Below are 18,656 nucleotides of genomic sequence, written 5' to 3'. Positions count from 1 at the left end.
AAAAGAAACAGTATCTCATATACATACTGTGTGGCTATTTCACAAGAAGAAACAAACGGATTTTGCAATTATAATTCACAAGCAGAAAAGGCTGATGAACAGATCATAAAACAGCATTATCACCCAACTAGATATTTAATGGTACATTACCTAGCAGGCTAATGCCTAAACGGGAGAGCCCCTGCCTGAGTCCTTCTCCCAGATTCTCTGGAAGCTGCCTTCTCCATTCTTCTTGCCTGTTGTAATGCTCCTCATCCAGTGACAGCCTATCCATATTCCGAGCAAGACTCGTTGCCAGATTGGTAATTGACGTCAGTGTACCTAAATACATGGAGATATACATTTGGGTCCGGATCAAAATGCTTTAATTTAAACCACAGAGATGTTCTATGCCTCACTGAAAAACTGTGCTTACGAGCAGAACAGCAAGTCAATTGAAAAGTTGCCCATGTGTAACATTCTCTACTATTTGTTAAGCATCACCACACTGTTTCTATGGTCCACGTCATGCCTTTTACATTAGCCTTCACCAGGTTTGCCTGGCCAAGCGGGAAAAACAACTCATCCGAACATCCTTCCCCAGCTCCCAAATTTCTGCAGCTCTAACCTAGATGTAATGGGGGTGATGGAAAGGTAAACAAATATTTACTGAATGAGCCCACAAGAAAGTCTCTTGAGTGAATCTAAATCACTAGCAAACAGCTGCGGCAGCTCTGCAGGCTCCCTTGCCTCTTGCTGGCCTCCTGGAGCCACACGATGGCACTGTTTAAACAGACTTCGCAGAACAAAAGCTGCTTGTGTTTTAAATCCAGATCTGCCCTTATGTCAAAACCTATCCACATACTTACAAAGTTATGACAACTGTATCTACTTTTTTAAAAGAAATAATAAATATGATGAGGCAACACAGTGTAGAATTTCTGATGGTTAACAGAAGTACTGAACACCTTTAATATTTCTGAAGTTATCACATGAAATACTGGCTGAACCAATCTTGGTTTCCCAATGGGAGGTTTAAAATTCTGAAGTTTCTGAAACATTCTCACACACTGTAGTTGAGCAGTTTATCTGTTTAATACATAAGACATTATATATGAGCTTTGTTACCCTCCCAGCATTTCACTGCAACCTAGCAAGCCAAACAAAGCTGCAAGCAATTTGTTTAAAACTTTAACACATCCTTTAACAACGCACGACAACAAAGCAGTAGTAGGAGTAACAAAGTGAAAGATCTACCTTTGGAAATGTGTTTTACAAATGATGTTGTTCCTCTGGAAACTCCACTGACAAACGCTCCTGGGCCTCTGGTCAGCCCTTCATAGGGGAGCCTAAAGAAATCCGCTATGCCATTCCCTATACTTCTCACCAGACTAGCTGGGCTTCCCAGAATTTCCAAAGATCCAACAACCCAGCCTGTGTGGAGAAAGAAGACAAATGTTACGGTTGCGAAAACTGCAGAAGCAGCAGTTGTGAGAAGGTTATTCCTTAATTCTCTTTTTCACACTAGAATTCATCACATTATGAACTTCCTTTGAGCAAAACACGGGAAATAACTCATCCACTATGAATTCAGAAATGGCAATCTTTCATACTTTGTAAATCAAAGAAATCCTTTTGGCGAACTCACAAATAGCTTTAGAATGACTTCCTTCCAGGAGCTTCCCGTATTTCTGCTAAAAGTGTGTTAGAGAGATGGATGCTAGATCCTAACAGCTAAGGAGAAACAGCACTGAAAGTTTAGATTGCTCCATCGGTTTTATATACTGTAAGACAATGTTGTGCTTTCACATCCTTATGTGATAGAATTGTGACAGCAGGTTTACACTGATACAACGTGCTGCTTTACAGGAGTGTGAAGGTCAATTGCTTGATGGAGTGTTAGGAAAGGGGATGCAGATTTTCGACAAGTGCTTAAGAGGTTATTTTAAATCCACCCCAACCCTTCTAAGCTGATCATTTTCTTTCAGAGTGTAGCGAAAACCAGACAAATGTCTTTTTCTCAGTGCAGTTGTGTAAACAGCAATGACATCTACATGCTGATTAGGTTACTCATAGGGGAGTATTCCTTATGCATATCCCAGGAGAGGTATCTGTGAATCTGGTTTCCTATATAAATGCAGGGTTGCCAGCAGCTTGCTGGATGGCCAAGTGCACAGCAATCTGTTGTAAGTCTTGCTGGAAAGCTGGTTGCAGGTCTTGCCTTTCTCAGGCTGGTTGGCAGCAAATTTATTAGGGAAATGGTGCTGCAAAACTGTTTTTTCGGCAGTCCAGAGAGAGTGATTCAGAAATGGCAATAAAGATTAAACGGGAACTGCTGGTTCTCTGAGCCTCGAGACTGTGAATTTCAACCAGCACTGTCAGAATGACACAAGGCATGACAGGGACAGAAGACCGAAAGACAGACTGATTTGCCTCCTGCTCCCCTGCTGAGGGCCCTTGATTTGCATTGCCCTCCTCATTCCCATCTCGTCACCACAAACTCCTGCTATCCAGATGCGTTTCTTGTTTTCTAGTAACCCCTCCCAGTCACTCCCGTGGAAGGCTGAATCATGAAACTGAACAGAAGAGAAAATGTTACTCATATGAAATGAATTAATCTCATACTATCATTCTAAGCTCCCGGAAAATCTATTATTCTTGTTGAATCTGTCCCACATTTCAGCCCTGGCAGGTTGAGAGCTACAGTACATGCAGAAGAAAAAGTGGGAATCACAGTGGACATGAGGGAGAAGTTGGGATGGAATATGAAAACAAAAAACAAGTACTACTGGCAACTCAAGGAGCAGAGCGGCAGCAAATGCCTTGGGCTGCAGTCACTGCCCTGGAGAGGTGTGTCCCACTGGCAACGCGCTCCTGCTGGGGACCCAGAGGAAGCCAGCGCTCCAGTCTGGGCCTGCTACTCCCTCACTGTAGTATTTTTAACAAATTATGCTTGCCACTGTGTGAAGTGATGAAAAGCTGGAGGGTCTGGGAGGCATGTACAGATGGAAAAGATGCTATTTCTGCTCTTTCTGATCAATAATGTTGCAATAATTACTTGCAACCTGCCACATTTTAATATTTTTTACTGCTCTTGGAGCTCCTGAAGCAGTTGCTTCTTTCTCCAAGACGCCACCGTCAAAGCAAGGGCCCTCGAGCTGAGGACCACTGGACGGCAGTGCCTGAGGAATCACCAGCCTCAGCGGAGGTGGCAGCCAGCCTGTGCGAGGGGCCGGAAAGGGCTGCACAGCACAGGGGTCAAYGCGCTGCGGCTCTGCACCGCCTCCGCCAGGCGCCGCCAGGCTGGGCGCAGGGGACGCCAGCCCCGCTCACCTGCTCGGCCAGCCAGCCCTTTCAGGAGTGGAAGCAGGAGTAAGAGCAGCAAGGAAGCTGGTTAAGTACAGAGTCGTGGGGCGGCCTGGTATTGCAGGATGGCACGTCGCAGCGTGGCCGCGGCAGGTGAGCTGGCGAAGCTCTGGAAGCAGCACGCTCACCCTCAAAGAGCGCGTGGGAGGAGCAGGGAAGCTGCATCAAGGGCGACGCTTTTTGGCCAATGCTCGGAGCAAAACTAGCAGCTTCCCACTGAAGGCATGGACAGCCTGACCCGAGGAGGAAAGTGTGGGAGTAAGTCGGGAACAGGAAAATGATGAAACAGGAGTAATCCCTCAATTCACTAGCTCTGTGCTACATTTTACTTTGCCTAACTATAATATCATGTTAGAGTAACATTTCCCTAAGTATGCTTATCCACTAACAAGAAATAATTATGACTGTATTAGCAACGAGCCACTGTATTTTCTTTATAGGCAACTAGACGTGTTAGATCTGGCTAATACCAATAATACTTTTAAATAGAATTTTATAAACTTTTAAATAGAAACCAACTTAATTGGAAAAGGATGGGAGATTTCCATTGCAAGTTTGGCTAATGCAATGAGACGGCAGTGCTAATCAGCATACTGAGCAGAGCTCTCCAGCCCCATTCACTGCTCACCAGACAGGGATCTGGCCACTTCTCTGCAGCATGGGGGGAGGTCCCACACAAACCTGTTCAGGAGGTTTGGGGGCAAATCCTGCCCCTTTCCACAGTGCAGCAATGGTCTTGCACACAACTAGGGAGCAAAACGGCATTATAGCTTGCAGGGAGTGCAAGGCATAGATGTATAGGAACTTTCCTGGAAATAATGTTCCTTTACAGCAAACCTTAATATTTAAATCTGCTTGATTTCAGCTTTGTCATGAGCCCAGAGCAAGTGGTGGCCTGCGTACTGCTGCACTCTGCAAGAGTAGCACAGCAGGGAAAACCAGTATCAGGCTCAGGAGTCTAAAACTAGCATATGTGCCTCACCTGGGATGTTGCAGATGAAAAGCCAATATAACCCTAATTTCCTGCTGCAGTCTATCACCACTCATATCACCACTCCCATCCAGTTGTGGGGAGGTAAATTCACACTGTGGACCACAATTGGCCACAGTGTCACTCTTAATTAGGAAGAAACTGGATCTCTTTTTTTGTACTATGGGATTTGACTGTAAAACAAATCCAATCAAGTAGTAAAAAGAAAAACCTGAAAATTTTGCAAGCAACTACATGTGAAAATAATGAATCAGCGTATAACATTATGGTGCACAACTGTATACACAGTTGCCATAACCAGCTATGCAAATCAGGTACATATACACAGTGAAAAAACAGATCAGGATCTGACTGTATTTATAAATACCTGAAACGCATGTGTACAATTCTCATAATTGTGCACAGAAATCAGGTCACAGCTATGCATACAGCACAAATGAAAACATCAGTATTTCAGAAAATCTGACCATCAGTACACAGGAAAATAAATCCAATGTTGCAATATGAAGTACATTACTTGCACGTGATCATGGAGGAGCTTTCTCCTCCCTCAGGTATGAATTCCTTTGCACACCAAGATACAATAGAGACCAAATTTTATTATTTATAAGTTAATATTTATGGAAAACAGAATGTACCTGCTAACCTAATAGACTAATTGCTCACTATTGATCCTATATGTGAAAAAGTGAGTAACAGCAAACTTCATAGGTCTTGGATCAAAGGACAACAAACATCTGGGTGCCAGTTTAGCATGAAGGCTCTATGAAGAAAGACAGATTCCTAATCATAAACTGCAGCCAAAAGGAGTTTTAACAACAAAACAACATTCAGGGCTATAATTTACTTCTGAATGYAAAGCAACATGCTGAATAATTTGATTAAACGTAGTTTTGGGGAGTTTATGTGAGGAATGTGGGTTGATTCTGACTAGTGCTATAATCTAAAATGACAAAAACTAAGCCAGCTAGAATCTATAGCTAGAAATTTTTATGCTTTGTTCAGGGTTTGGAAAAGTCTTCAGACGGCTGGTTAATGTTTACCACAACTTTACAAATCTTCACTGGCGTCTGCTCTGCCATTTTATTTCCCTTCTGTTATATGGCAGGACATGAAATGTGTCTCAGAATATCATATCATTATCAGAAAGTGTATGAGGAAAACAGAAATCGCATGGCTAATGTCTAGATTATTCTGCTTGAGAAACAATTACTAAATCCTGGTAGCTAATAAAAACGTTACATGTTAAGAAAAAGTACTGACCTGCTCTGAAAAGTGCCCCAGCAGCATAATGCATGGCCAAGGCATGGATGAGTTGTCTGGCAGTGGTGAAGATAGGTCCTCGCTCAAACACAGAGAAGGAGAGAGGGGTGTGATCTGAGGCTATATACAGTTTTAACGAAGCGTGAATACTGACAAGGAGATTAACAGGTTGTATTGTTAATTTTCTTAATTTCACTGGCTTGACTAAAGCTCTTGCATGTTCTTTCACTTGTTCAGGCAGTATCAGGGTAGTATCTGCAGTATTSATGGACTGACAAATGGCTTTGTTTTGCGGAAGATACGTATCAAACAAAGTCTTAATGTAGTAAACAAAGGTGTCTTCCACATACAGCCTAGCTGGTTTGAGCTCAAAGCTGAGGTCATTAATATGAAACACGAATTTCTCTTCCTCAGACAAAGCAATGCAGAGTTTTATAAAGCAGTTTTCCTTATAGTCTTCCAAATTCTTGTTAGACACAATGAGGTTGCTCACTCTAGACCACTGCATGGTCTCGTTTTTCTCTCCTTGGCAAAGCAGGACTGCAAAATGGAAATTGGATTTGTTGTACAACTGATTGTCCAGTTGCAAGTCCTCACAATACATTTGGAGACTATAAAATTGTGGGAGGCCTTCCACGGTGTCTCTCTGGAGCTCATGCGACAGGGGTCTCAGGTAGCTGGCCGCTGGGGCCATGTGGAGGAAAACGTTGTCTGCCGTGAGGTGCAGAAGTTCAGATGACACTTTGTGATTTGTGATATCATCAAACACAGCAAGACTTAACTGACTGATGAACATTTTCAATAAAAGGGTTTGCTCTTGGCTTCTAGAGAGGAGGGAAAAAAGATTGTTACTTTACCTATTCTGAGTTCACCTGGCATCTTGCTTTCTCAAAAAGTTATCAGTAGACATGTTCGCTATAATACATGGGAAACTCATTGTGCAAGTCCCATTAACGGTAATGGGAACTGGCAGGCTAAATCACCACAGCGAGTATGCACCACCCAGGAGGTCCTCCAAGAAAGGCAATATTGCAGATCTATGCCAGGTTTCTCTTTCTTTCTTATCAATCAACAAGATAGTTTGAACAGGAACTTCTCTATATACACAGTAATTCCCTGTTACATTTGCAACATAGCAGGATATTAAAGCAGACAAAAAATAAAATTTTCTGATAATTCGAGAGCAGCATCAGCTGTTTTAGTACTTTCTTGGAGCCACTACTGAAGGTTACTATTACAGATAATTCATTGCACATTATGGAAGCAAAATGCCCTCCAACTAAACCACCACTGCATTTTTATAATGATGGTATTGAGACAACCTCACCTCCAGTGTTAACTGCTCTGGGCCAAGTTTAACTAGCAACTGGGCTATTATGTACTGCTGATGACCAATTTCTCAGGGATTAATACTTAATTATAGCTCAAATAAAAACAGTACAACACACATTCCACTCTAATTGTAACACCACTGCTGGAGGCCAGACATTCTGTGAGATAAAAATAGGTAGTGTTATAATCACACTTGAATGGAGCTGAGCGCCAGGCTGTGGGGTGTTACAGACGTGGGGGAAGAGTCTTCTCAGGAAGAATGATGTAAAGATAATCAAGTACATAGCTAATTACTGAGTGTAAGACTATTTCTACAGCCCTTGCACATCAAGCTTCCCACCAATTTTCGTGGGAGCTTGTATGATTAAGGATGGCAGGATCCGCCTAAATACATTTTAAACTTATGAACACACTCAGAATTAATTAGGATGGAAAATACTTTTTTCAGTGAAGATTCAGGACTCCTTATTGTATCAAACATATAGTGTTTACCCTAAAGTGACGTGATCTTTGATGATAGACTTTTTTTCTTTTTTTCAAAAAAGATTTGTGATACACAAAACATAACATGTGGCCTAAACATATGCCACAGAACATGCAGCAGTATTAAACAAAACAAATGGTTAAGCCAAAGTTTGTAAGTCAGTTCACACTCAGAAAGCTGAATGGCTTTTCAGGACAATTTGGCAATGCTTTTAATGATCTTTTATGTGCTTTATGTACCTGTTGAGGTTGATCTCAATGGGTCCTGCTCTTCCTTCTGGGGCCAAGGTTATTATTACTGTTCCACACTGATGGGCAATGTCCACATAAACATAGCCAAAGCCAGTTAAGAACACAATCTAGTGGAGAAAGTAAGAAACAGATGGAATGCTACTGAAATTACTTTTTTTAAATCTGTTACAATTCAGAATAATCCTATTAACGTCTTCTGGTTGGGATCTTTTACTCAAATCATAATACTGCTTAGCAAAAGGAGAAACAGTTTTCAGTTCTTCAGAAAATATTAGCTCTAGTATTTTAAGTATTTCAGCTATAGAGCAAGATGAAATTTGCCCCTCATCCTTTAAGTATATAACTAAATACATTTTAATAAGAAAACTCTCCTCCAGGATTGGGCAAGATATGCTGGGGGAGAAGGTTATATGAGAAAAGAATAAATAGAAAATTTTAATTTCTGAGTTTGAACTAAGGAGAAAAAGACATTCCTGAACTATGCAAAATCTCACCTTCTCCTCTGCAAAAAAAAAAAAAGAAAAAGAAAAAGAAAAAAGGTTATATTGCTATGTCTTAGCTCAGAGGTGGTTAGATCAATGGCTGATAGCATGATAGAAAACATGACAGTAAAATTATTTAAAAAAAAAGTAATATTTTCGATTCATGAAGACTTGCTTTACAATTCAACATTGTCTGAACACCTTTTTGAGCCATCTAAAGCAGTTTTGTGAGAAAATCTTTGCAAGGCGCTTTTGAAAAGAAATGGCAAAAGTCTACTGGAAGGCGTAAAAAGCCTAATGAGTCAGGAAAATGGGAACTTGACAACAGGTTTGTATCTTGCTTACGGATGTGTAAACTTTCATTCTGGACAAATTGTTCTCAGGAATAAAAATTCTAGTTAAACAAAGGATATACTGGTTTTGGAGCTTAATTCTGCAAAAGTTCCATAGAATTTTTGTGTTTTTCTAGAGTTTAAGAGATTGGGGCCATTTTCAGGTTTGGAAAAATTGCAGCAATCCTTGTTAGCTTGAGGAAGACAGGACAAGCTGGTTTTGTTTCCTTCTAGTCTAACCATCAGCAGAATAGTTTACTAGCCTGTAATGACAGAAGCTATCATTTAAAAGAATGTAAACTAAAAGAATAATCAAAGATAATGGGCTAGCACAGGTGAAATAAACAGTTGTTTGTCTTGAAGAATCTTTCCTGCTGTTAACAAGTCACCAGAAAGAAAAGTGCTTGGGAATTTAGTAGGACCAGCCCTTAAACTAATTCTAGCTATGCTATTTATAAAAATATTGTACAAATAATTACAATTAGTTCAACAGATGATTGTGTTTTATTCTTCTGAGAATTACATATAACAGAATGCCTGATTCAGATATGTCAATTTTATTCCTCTGCTTACCTGAAAAGTATTCTCAATTCTGCGTTACAGAATTGGAGGAAAAAAAGGACATTTACTGAATTTTCACTATATCTCCATTATTCTGTAAATCCTCAAGGGTCTTAAAAATGGGTCCTTTTAATTCCAATATCAGATGATTCTGATAATGGACAGTAGAGTTAAATACCGTAAGTTTCTTGCTAAGAGAATAAGAAGTACCTATTTGTGACTGGATAGGCACAAAACAAATGACTTAAGATCCCAGTTATTTCACAGTCTGAATTGAGCTGTACATGAAGTCAAAGCTAAAGTTATTAGCACTTTCATTATTTATTTCAAGTATTTATAGCTTTCTAAGAGAAAGACTGAGAAATCCTTGGGAAATTCTCTACATGTAAACCCTAGAACTTCAATAAAAAATGCTACAATTTTTATTTGGAGAGTTCTTCAAGTAGACAATGATCCCCAAATGTTGTCTTAGCATCTAATTTCTTCTAGGAGCCAGATACTTATAAAGAACCCTGGTCTGGCATAACATTAATGACTGAAATTTGAAACCTTGCATTGCTTGACTTGCTTGCTGAATGAAACTGAACTACTCGCTATATAACATAACACTCAATAATCAAGAGCATTTTGTGATTGGTCCCCAGGGAAAACATCTGAAACTAGTATTTCTTTCAAAGAGCCAAGCAGTTTATGTTGATTCCATGTAAACTAATGACTTCAAAGATGGAAAAAATTCCCATCAAAAAGAATTACTCCAGTCAAGGAAGTTTTCATTTACCTCAAAACAGGAGGAAAATAACAGAAGGAAAGAAATGGTTTTTTTTTGTTTGTTTGCTTGTTTCATTTTATAAAGACACACTTAGCTTCTGCAAAGACACAGAGGGAGAATGACAGTGATGATTCCTACAAGATGTAAAGATTAAAAAAAAAAAGGGATAATGAAGTTACCAAATGGAAGGATTTTGTTGGATCTCTTTTGKGGGATTCTTTGCTTCCAGGGGCCAGAAATTTTCAAGACTAATTTTTCCAGGAAACTACTTGGCCTTGCCAGGTTGATCAAAAGGAGTGAAAAACTTCAACACTAGAAAGTGTGTATTTTTGATCTAACTTTTTCTAAAACCAGCCACTGAAGAAGATAATCAGTAATCTAAAACTTCAACAGAAAGGGGCTTAAGGAAGGGAGCTCCCAAGATGTTAAAAAAAACCCAAACCCAAATCAACAAAGAGAACATGCACATAGCAGAGGAGCAGCATACTGTGCAGATTCAGAAGACAGCCATTTATGCTGATAACTAAGAAATAGTTTATAATGATTTACTTGTGTTCCTTGATTATTTATGTCCACAAAATCACTCCATTCATTTACTAATTCATCGGATGATATCACTTTCAGAAGAATGCTGGGTAACAAATCCCTGGTTTTGCAATCTGGATAGCTGGAGACTTGATGGTAAAGTTCATGATGAACTGAACATTCAGCTGGAATCTTTCTACAATAAACTTCAAACTTCGGTGTATCTGAAATGTTATAAAATCCATAAGATTAGGGCTTTCTAAATATCTGTATTAAATCAAAACTCACCTATGCTTACCCAAACTAGTAAGTTTCTAAAATAGCCTGCCTGAAGTATCACTACTAATAAAAATATTATTTTTGTATTGGTTGAAATTTTATGTGTGGGTTTCTTCCTTTTCTTTTTTTCCCCTCATTAGGATTTATATAAACAAATTTCCACTGGTCATTATAATAAGGTACTGTGACTGGAATTTTTACAATATGTTTTGTGTTACATTTGCCAATTTGAGGAAATTTAAACGTTCCATGGGATTGAACTCATGTCAACAAAATTCCACTGTCTACTAGCTTCCTACAGCCAAGGCACCTGACTCCCTGACAGCTGGGATGATGGAGACACAAAAGCCTGAAGCCATCTAAGTTCATGCTTCTAACCTCACAGTTAGCTCCAATAGCTTCCAGCGTCCCTTGTTTTGAGACAGACCTTAAGGTGGATGTCAGGTTCTTGTTCTAACCAAAGCACATATTGAACTGAACTTCATAATGGACATATACAGTAAAACTATTTACACTACAACAGTACGTTGTTTCTAATTACTGCACACTACATACCTTTGAAGTTCTCCTTTACAAGTAATGAAACAGAGCACCTGTTGTGGATAATTATACGAGGACTAGGATCTTCTGTAAGTGTTAGGTAGGTCACACCAAGATGTTCTTGATAAGTCAGTGCTATAGCTCTGAAACAGAATAAGATATATTTGACTAAGTAATTTTTTGGATGAAATCCATATGTATTATTACACTGGACAACAAAAAACATTCAAAACCGACATCCGTAAGATTCTTTATGATCAGGCTCCAATTTTACAGATATTTATACACCTTAAGACAAGTACATAACTTCACTGAGAATTACATTTAAACAGAAGAGCACACGGAAATAGCAAGAAAAGCAACATTAGAGAAGAAATCACTTCGTAGAGACTACTCATGAGTTAAATTAAGCATGTGTGCTTGCAAGATGAGAGCCCTAGCCAGCACAGATTTATATTAAATTAAAAACATGAGATTGTAGGCCCAAATTTTCAACATAAATCTTTAAAATTTTCCAGAAGAATTTGCACGCATACTTCTCTGGTACACATGAAAGTTATTTTTAACAAATACATAAATCTGTAACTGACTACTCCCCTGGAATGATCCACAATGCTATCACTCTTTCAAATGTTAATGTTTTGGATCATCACTACACAAATTTTCAAAATGAAGATCAGTTAATTGTGTTCTACTCATTAGCCACTTAGATGTAMAATGTCTTCATGCGTAAACAAAAAATTAATTTTTGCATGTGCAAATTTATTGGCTATTTCTAAAAATCTTCACCTAAAGATGATTTTTAAAATCCAAACAGTCTGCAAATTTGATTATGATTCTGAGATTCTTTACAGCTGTCTCAGAATTATAAGGAATCCTTTCCTTCTTCTTCCTATATTTGCTGCATTTGGGTATTGGAAATTTGCGTGGGAATCTTTACTATCCACAAAGATATCTCTTAGATTCTGCAGGGGAACTGTATGAGGGATTGAATGATCTGAAGTATTTCAGGCAAGAGAAAGACCACACGGCTGATAATTTATACTGATGAAGCTTCATTAATATCAGCAGACTGTTTCCTTGCTTATACCAGTAAAAGCATGAATAGATTCAGATATCAGGTCTGAGAATTAAAGTTGAGCATCTGACAAGTCATTGGACTTTTATTTTTAACTACCTGGATGCAATTGTTTGGAAGTGGAATGCACATTTGGATATTTCAAGCTTTAAAACTTGGAAATCCTTTCTTGTCATAGTCTCAAAATAGTTTCTCCCTTGTATTGCTTTTTCCTGTTTTTGTCATACTTGCCTTACTAAAATATATTTTTATTTTTTATAAACAAAAACTATATTTTTGTATTGTATTATTTCACACTGCCCTTGAACTCTTAAAGTGTTTGACACAAATTTAAAAAGACCATAATCTTGAATATAAACTTTTCATTCTCTTATTTTGCATGCATATATACATAGGAGCCCAAATACTATAAAAATCCTACAAGTTGTACACAATCATAACATTAAACCATTTATAATAAAAGCATCAAAACCATCAAAAGACAACAATTTTAAATTAAAATAAGACTTGCCTTTACATATGGGGGGCATGTGTTACTCTAGCTTTTGCATTAAACTCTTATGGTTTGTTACTAGCTGAGGCTTTAGAGCAGCAATCAAAATTCAGTATTCAAGACTGTTCAGCACACAGTACCTGGTACAGAATCCACTTTCATTACAAACCCCTATGGGTACTGCCACACTCTGTCGAGGAAACTCCGGTTTAATCACGGCTGGGAGGCTCCAGACCTCAGAACTGTCAGCACAGCCACCTGGACTGAAACTCAGCAGTATGTGCTTTTGAGTAGGAGACGCTCCTGAAGTTAGTGGACTGATGTCCGATGTGAGGTCCCAGCATGGAACAGAGCTCAGTGTTTCGTTGGGTGGTGCCCCGGCCAGACCGATGCTGAACACAGTACTGTCCGGTAAGTGGAAGTACTGGAAAGCAAAAAGATGATAACAGAAAAACATGCTGGGTCATAACAAGAAGTTTATTCATGTTTCCCTTTCACATGAACAATTTTAAGTAGCCAGTTAACCACAACTAACTGAAAGTTGCAATGAGTCTATATGCACCAAAAAATATTCGGCCAAATTCTGCCTTCAGTTACACGTATACAGTTAACTGAATACAGCTATCTATAGTCCTCTCCCAGTCGCAAGAAATGACTGCGCCAAAGGGAACAGTTACATCACTGTAAAATAACTGTGAGAAGAAAATCCATTTACAGATATAAAATGAATTTTAGCCTCAAAATTCTTCCAATTCCTCATAAATTCCTCATAAGACTGCCACAAAATGTGCAACGCACAAATGTAGACACTGATGTGAAGAAAACTAATACAGAAGTAAAACAATACAGAAATAGGGAACTTTAAAATTATGCTTATCTGCCAACTCTCCCAGCAACTTGGTCTCTGAGAATTCTTTCCACATATCTGATAATAAATATCATCTTCAATAAATATATATAAATGGACGATTAAAATATATTGACCATGCATATGTTTTGGTTACTGTAAGCTAGTCCTTGAGTATACTGTGCCCATTATTAGAAAACTGATATTCACGATTTGATGCAGTTCCCTGAAATACATAAATTTGGGGCACGTCTCTGTTCAGATAACTGTAATCTTCCCAAAAGGATAACAAAAACATTTCAGCCTGCCAGGCCAATATACCTCTTTTACATGCAAACTCAGTAAAAATTCTCAGAACAATTTCAACAGTTACTAYGGATTATGCTGCTTATTTTACAGAACTGGTCTGAACAGATGGAGAATAGGCAGAACTAATCCTGCAGTGTGTAAGAATCTCCTGCTTTGCACACATTTCTGATCACAGTTAATTACTGGGGTTGAATTTGCCCAGGATTCTGTATTTTAAATTAAAATGATATAAAATAATTTAGCATTATTATGTCGAGTGATTTCTGTTGAAGTTCAACCATATGCAACTGAGACTTTACAAATCTAAATACTTATTACAGCCGATGACAAACACAAACAATATCCATAGCACATTACCTCTTCTCCTGAGTGGGGTTTGGAAACAGAAAGCTGTGGTCTATAATAGATTTGATATGATGTATCATTGATTATTGTTGTCTTATCTTCTATCTGTAGAATTTGTATACCTTGTTGAACCATAGAAGAAATGCAGAATTGACACAACTGTAAGATAATAATAATAATGATGACATCACACATAAAAACAGAAAAGGTATTGTAACATAGTGACAGAACTGCCATTTTCTTAACAGTGGAAATCCTGTCTATATTCATGCCCTTTCTAACTGGAGCCACGTCACGTACTTTGAAATTGCATCTGTCAATGTTTTCCAGACAAGCTTGAGAAGTCATTAATTTGTTCTTACAGGAAATTTTGTATTTTTTGGATGAACTGAGTGAATGTTTCTGATGATCTAATTCTTATAATAATTCTTGGTACATTGTGTATCTTCTTATTGTGTTTTGCATGTATTACTGTAATTTTGAAAGAGGTTGCATACACTTGATTGTTTTCATCTGCTGTATGATTTTTTTTAAGTGATAAAGCTATAAGTCAGGGTAATTTCCTCCTTACCTTTTGATGACCTGGAAAAGCACCAAGTTTTATTTCAGCTTCAACAAAACCTTCTTCATCCAATGTCACCACTTCCCCATTGTCGGCATCCTTCCATTTTGGGGAGGTCACATTATGAACTAGTTTGATCGCCGCTGATTTGTGCACAGTATTAGTGTTTGTCCAGTATATTCCAACTTGAAAAGCTTCCTGTAAGTGAAAAATGACCAGTTATCACTTGTTGATAATTTTATACATTTCTACTGCAGTTAAATGTAGTTTCCAGTATGCAGCCAATCTTGCTTCCTGCCTTTCTACCTCTGATTCTTTCTTTATTGTGCAAGGGTGGAACCACAATGTGGATATGAAGCTGATCCTCATTGTGGGATCAGGACCATATGCTATACTGAGACATGTTAACAGACAGATCTTTTGTTTATTAATAGCCACAAATGCAAAAAAAGCTGGCAAAATAAGCAGGAAGTATCAGATTGTCCAATTGGAATTGACAAGCTGCTGTGTTAAATAATATAATTATTTTAAAAATAAAGAATGTTGGGGTTGTAATAAAAGCATTTGGATGGCCAAGCCAGGGTATGTGAGAAATACATTAGACAAAACTCTAAATTCAAGAACCAGGCAAGCATCCTAAAGCACCCTCCCTACTTGTAATTCACCCTATCGTGTTATCAAACCCTTCTTGGTAGCATATGAGCTATGAAACACCTCAGCCTAAAAGACTCACAAAACAACATTCCTCGCAGGCTGTCACCTTTGTTACCAAGGTCAACACACTTCCTAAGTGACAAACGAATGCAGGATGCAGTCACGCACAACAGGGGCCCAAGTCCACATTTGGTCTTCATAGCAATTTACTTGGGCTGCTACATTGGGCTTGCATTACGGACTCACTGGCTGGACTGGGGGGAAGGAGACAGAGCCATCTGAAATCAGAAAGCATGCATGATCGGCTGCCTATTGTGTCGTACAGCTGATTTTTAACTACACATCTTTAAGTCACACTGTTCTGCAAACATTGCTGTTAAGTATGCTATTGCTATTCACTGTGTCAGCGTGCACAGGATTACTTGCTCAGTCAGTGGTGGCAAATGTCAACTGTTATTTCTACTCCTGATCGTATGGCTAATAGACACAGTGACTGGAAGGTGGGGATCACCTAGATTAATCATCATTCTTCAGAATTAGAATATTTAGCAAAACTGTGCTTATTAATTTGAATAGCAAAGTTACCTCAAAGTTGGGAGGTATAATTACTTTCCCAGTGGGTATTTGAAGAACTATCTTCTCTCCTTCGAACAGCCAGAGATCCCACTTGGACTGATTGATCAGCAAAGCCCAGGGCAGGAGTTCTATTAGCAGAGTTTTAACACATGGTTTCCACACTGACAGCTTTACCCGCATTGGGCTGTCCCATTGAGAGAGCTGTTCACTGCTGTTCAAAAACAAACAAACAAAACGATGGGGTAAAGAAATACTGAATTCAAGACTACAAATGATATGCCATCATTTAAACAAATCTGCAAAGCATTGTTTTTCTTCTTCAAGAAAAGAAATCTCCTCTTATCATTCTGGAACATACTGAGATGTTGTCAGACAGATCCTGCTGTATGTAAGCTATAAAGTCATATTTTAAACTGAGTAAGATCAACATAGAATTTGGTCAAGTAAAGAAATGCATTAATAACAGAATTTGCTCTGTCCTTCAGAACTAAACCCTTTTGACTTTTGTAATAAAATCACATTTGCCTATTTTTTACAACAACTCCTTCTCTCCTGTTTCTGTGCCGAAATAAACAGCTTTTATACCTGTAAAGAAAGTGCATTCACAAAAAAACTAGTTCCCTTTCTTTAATCCTTGGGCTGATGCAATCTTCTCACTGTTATCATGGGCAGCCCCTAGGCTAACCAAACTTTTCTTGCCCGAAACAGATTCTGCAGCTTACATACAGGATTCATGTAATTACTGAAAACATATTCAACTTTGATGAAATACAGTCTTCTTGAACTTGATTTCACAAAGTTAACTAAACAGACACTTATGCACAAAAAAGCTCTCAGTAACAAAGAAAATATTATAAATAGTATTTCTGGGGCTCTTTTTAGTGAATGGGGTTTGGATTTTGTTTTTTGACCTTCACAAGGCAAAAGCACAACAATAAAGTTTCAAAATTGATCAAAACTATAGCTACTTTGGAAAATACTGTTGCCTAAAATGCATTTGGAATAATCTAACAAAAAGTAAAATACATTAAGCTTGAGCTTCTAAGAAACTTGAACCATACAATGAAAAACAAAATGTAGAAACTCTCAAGAACTTTAGCCAATGTATATAGCTTTAACAGCTCACACACAACTGATTTTTTATCACTGAGATTACTTTTAATTAACAAGAAATCCAATTCAAGGTATGATATATATGCCAATGACCTGACTCTGCAAAGGATATAAGTTAACCTATTAATGTGAGTGCATGCAAGGTCTATTGATTAGGGAAAGTAGCTTAGATGCTAGAAGCTTAGTGTTTTTGCTTGGTAGGGTCAGGACCCAAACCACACCAGGTTACCGTACGTTCCAGTTTTGAAAGTTCATTAAAATCTTTTTATAGTAAAACCAGATATTTATCAGTTTCATGAGGATGAAGAAAATAACCTAGAAGTGGGTCAGATCAAAGATTCATCCAGCCCCATATTCTTACCTGATATTGGTCATTAACAGATATCTATGAAACTGGAGGAAAGCCAGAAGGCGTATAGTGATACTCCGCCAGTACATGCCCCCTACCTCCAGGAATTAGTGAATCAGGGACTTACTTAACAGTAAGTAATACCTTTGTGTTTAATGACTTGGATGGCAAAGTGTTAGTTAGCTTCCTACATGCTTTATTTCGACTAACAATCGTACATTTTAACAGACTTCTTTATTTGAAAAGTCAATGCAATAACCATGGAGAGAGTTTAGTAAAGAATTACCTGTCCAAATCCTTCCTATTATATGGCCATGCAGGCTGCGGAGGACTCGCGGCCCCATAGAACTCGGACAGTATCTGGTTCGTGTTGCCACCTGGATGGGATTTAGTTGCTATCTGTTTAATAAGCGTGGTTGAGATAGGGACTGCACACTCTGATGGATCATCTTCTTCCCTGTCATTGTAAACAGATTCAATTGCTTACAGAACAGGAACACCCAAAGCAGCACTAATGTTTTTTAATGCAGCTTTCCAAGAGTACTCTGCAACAGGAACACTCTCAAGGTAACCAAGCATGAATCAAGTTACGGTGTCTAAAAAGTTACCAAGCATCATCTGACAAGAATTTATTAAGATACTGTAATAATCTTTGTGTTGGAGTCCCAAGAAACTGAAGCATATTCTCAAAAAAACAGTTCAAGAGACTTCAGAGATTTACTTTTCAAAATACAAAAATATGTACTGCTTAAGCAAACAAATACAACAACACTTAGGATACTTATACCAAGTTTAATATTTCCYGTCATATCATTTCAGGCCACATATGCTTGTTCTGTTGCATCTCCTCTGCATATGCAGTACTCTTGGAAATATTACACCAGAAATTAAAGTGCAAATACTTATTTCTTCCTTTCTATACACATGGGCCATTTTCAGGGGAAGTGGACATTATACCTGGCTTGAAATGTCAGGTGGTGCGTAAGATCAGGTTCTATATTTTGCAATGACTTCTCTTGTCCTTTCCCTGGAATCACTTGTGTTTCATTCAATCCTAGGCTTCTTTTCTCTAAATGTATGATAATTGGGTCTGGAAGATGGCTCCTTACAATGAAAAGAGGGCTGAAAACAATCTAGAAAAAGAAGAGAATGCACCAATTTAATGTTAATTTTATT

General features: G+C 38.3%; 1 protein-coding gene across 11 annotated transcripts in view; it reads right to left on the bottom strand.

The window, feature by feature from the left end:
- VPS13B (vacuolar protein sorting 13 homolog B) overlaps positions 1-18,656 on the bottom strand; it is a 438,137-nt gene that overhangs the window by 17,053 nt on the left and 402,428 nt on the right. For 8 of the 11 annotated variants that reach the window (XM_026082771.1, XM_026082768.1, XM_026082772.1 and 5 more), the window contains 12 exons: positions 18,438-18,613; positions 17,767-17,937; positions 16,028-16,229; positions 14,798-14,986; positions 14,239-14,385; positions 12,866-13,149; positions 11,170-11,297; positions 10,360-10,559; positions 7,655-7,773; positions 5,600-6,423; positions 1,237-1,413; positions 151-321 (listed from right to left, as the gene is read on the bottom strand). In XM_026082771.1, the coding sequence (XP_025938556.1) occupies positions 151-321; positions 1,237-1,413; positions 5,600-6,423; positions 7,655-7,773; positions 10,360-10,559; positions 11,170-11,297; positions 12,866-13,149; positions 14,239-14,385; positions 14,798-14,986; positions 16,028-16,229; positions 17,767-17,937; positions 18,438-18,613 (2,788 nt within the window). Of the gene's footprint in view, positions 1-150; positions 322-1,236; positions 1,414-5,599; positions 6,424-7,654; positions 7,774-10,359; positions 10,560-11,169; positions 11,298-12,865; positions 13,150-14,238; positions 14,386-14,797; positions 14,987-15,578; positions 15,721-16,027; positions 16,230-17,766; positions 17,938-18,437; positions 18,614-18,656 lie in introns of those variants that run through there. The other 3 variants (XM_026082777.1, XM_026082778.1, XM_026082779.1) reach the window with 3 other exon arrangements.

This window comes from Apteryx rowi, unplaced genomic scaffold, assembly GCF_003343035.1.
Source record: "Apteryx rowi isolate R43461 unplaced genomic scaffold, aptRow1 scaffold_591, whole genome shotgun sequence".
NCBI lineage: Eukaryota > Metazoa > Chordata > Aves > Apterygiformes > Apterygidae > Apteryx > Apteryx rowi.
The sequence above is the reverse complement of the archived record's forward strand: the minus strand, read 5'-3'. Positions and strand labels throughout refer to the sequence as shown.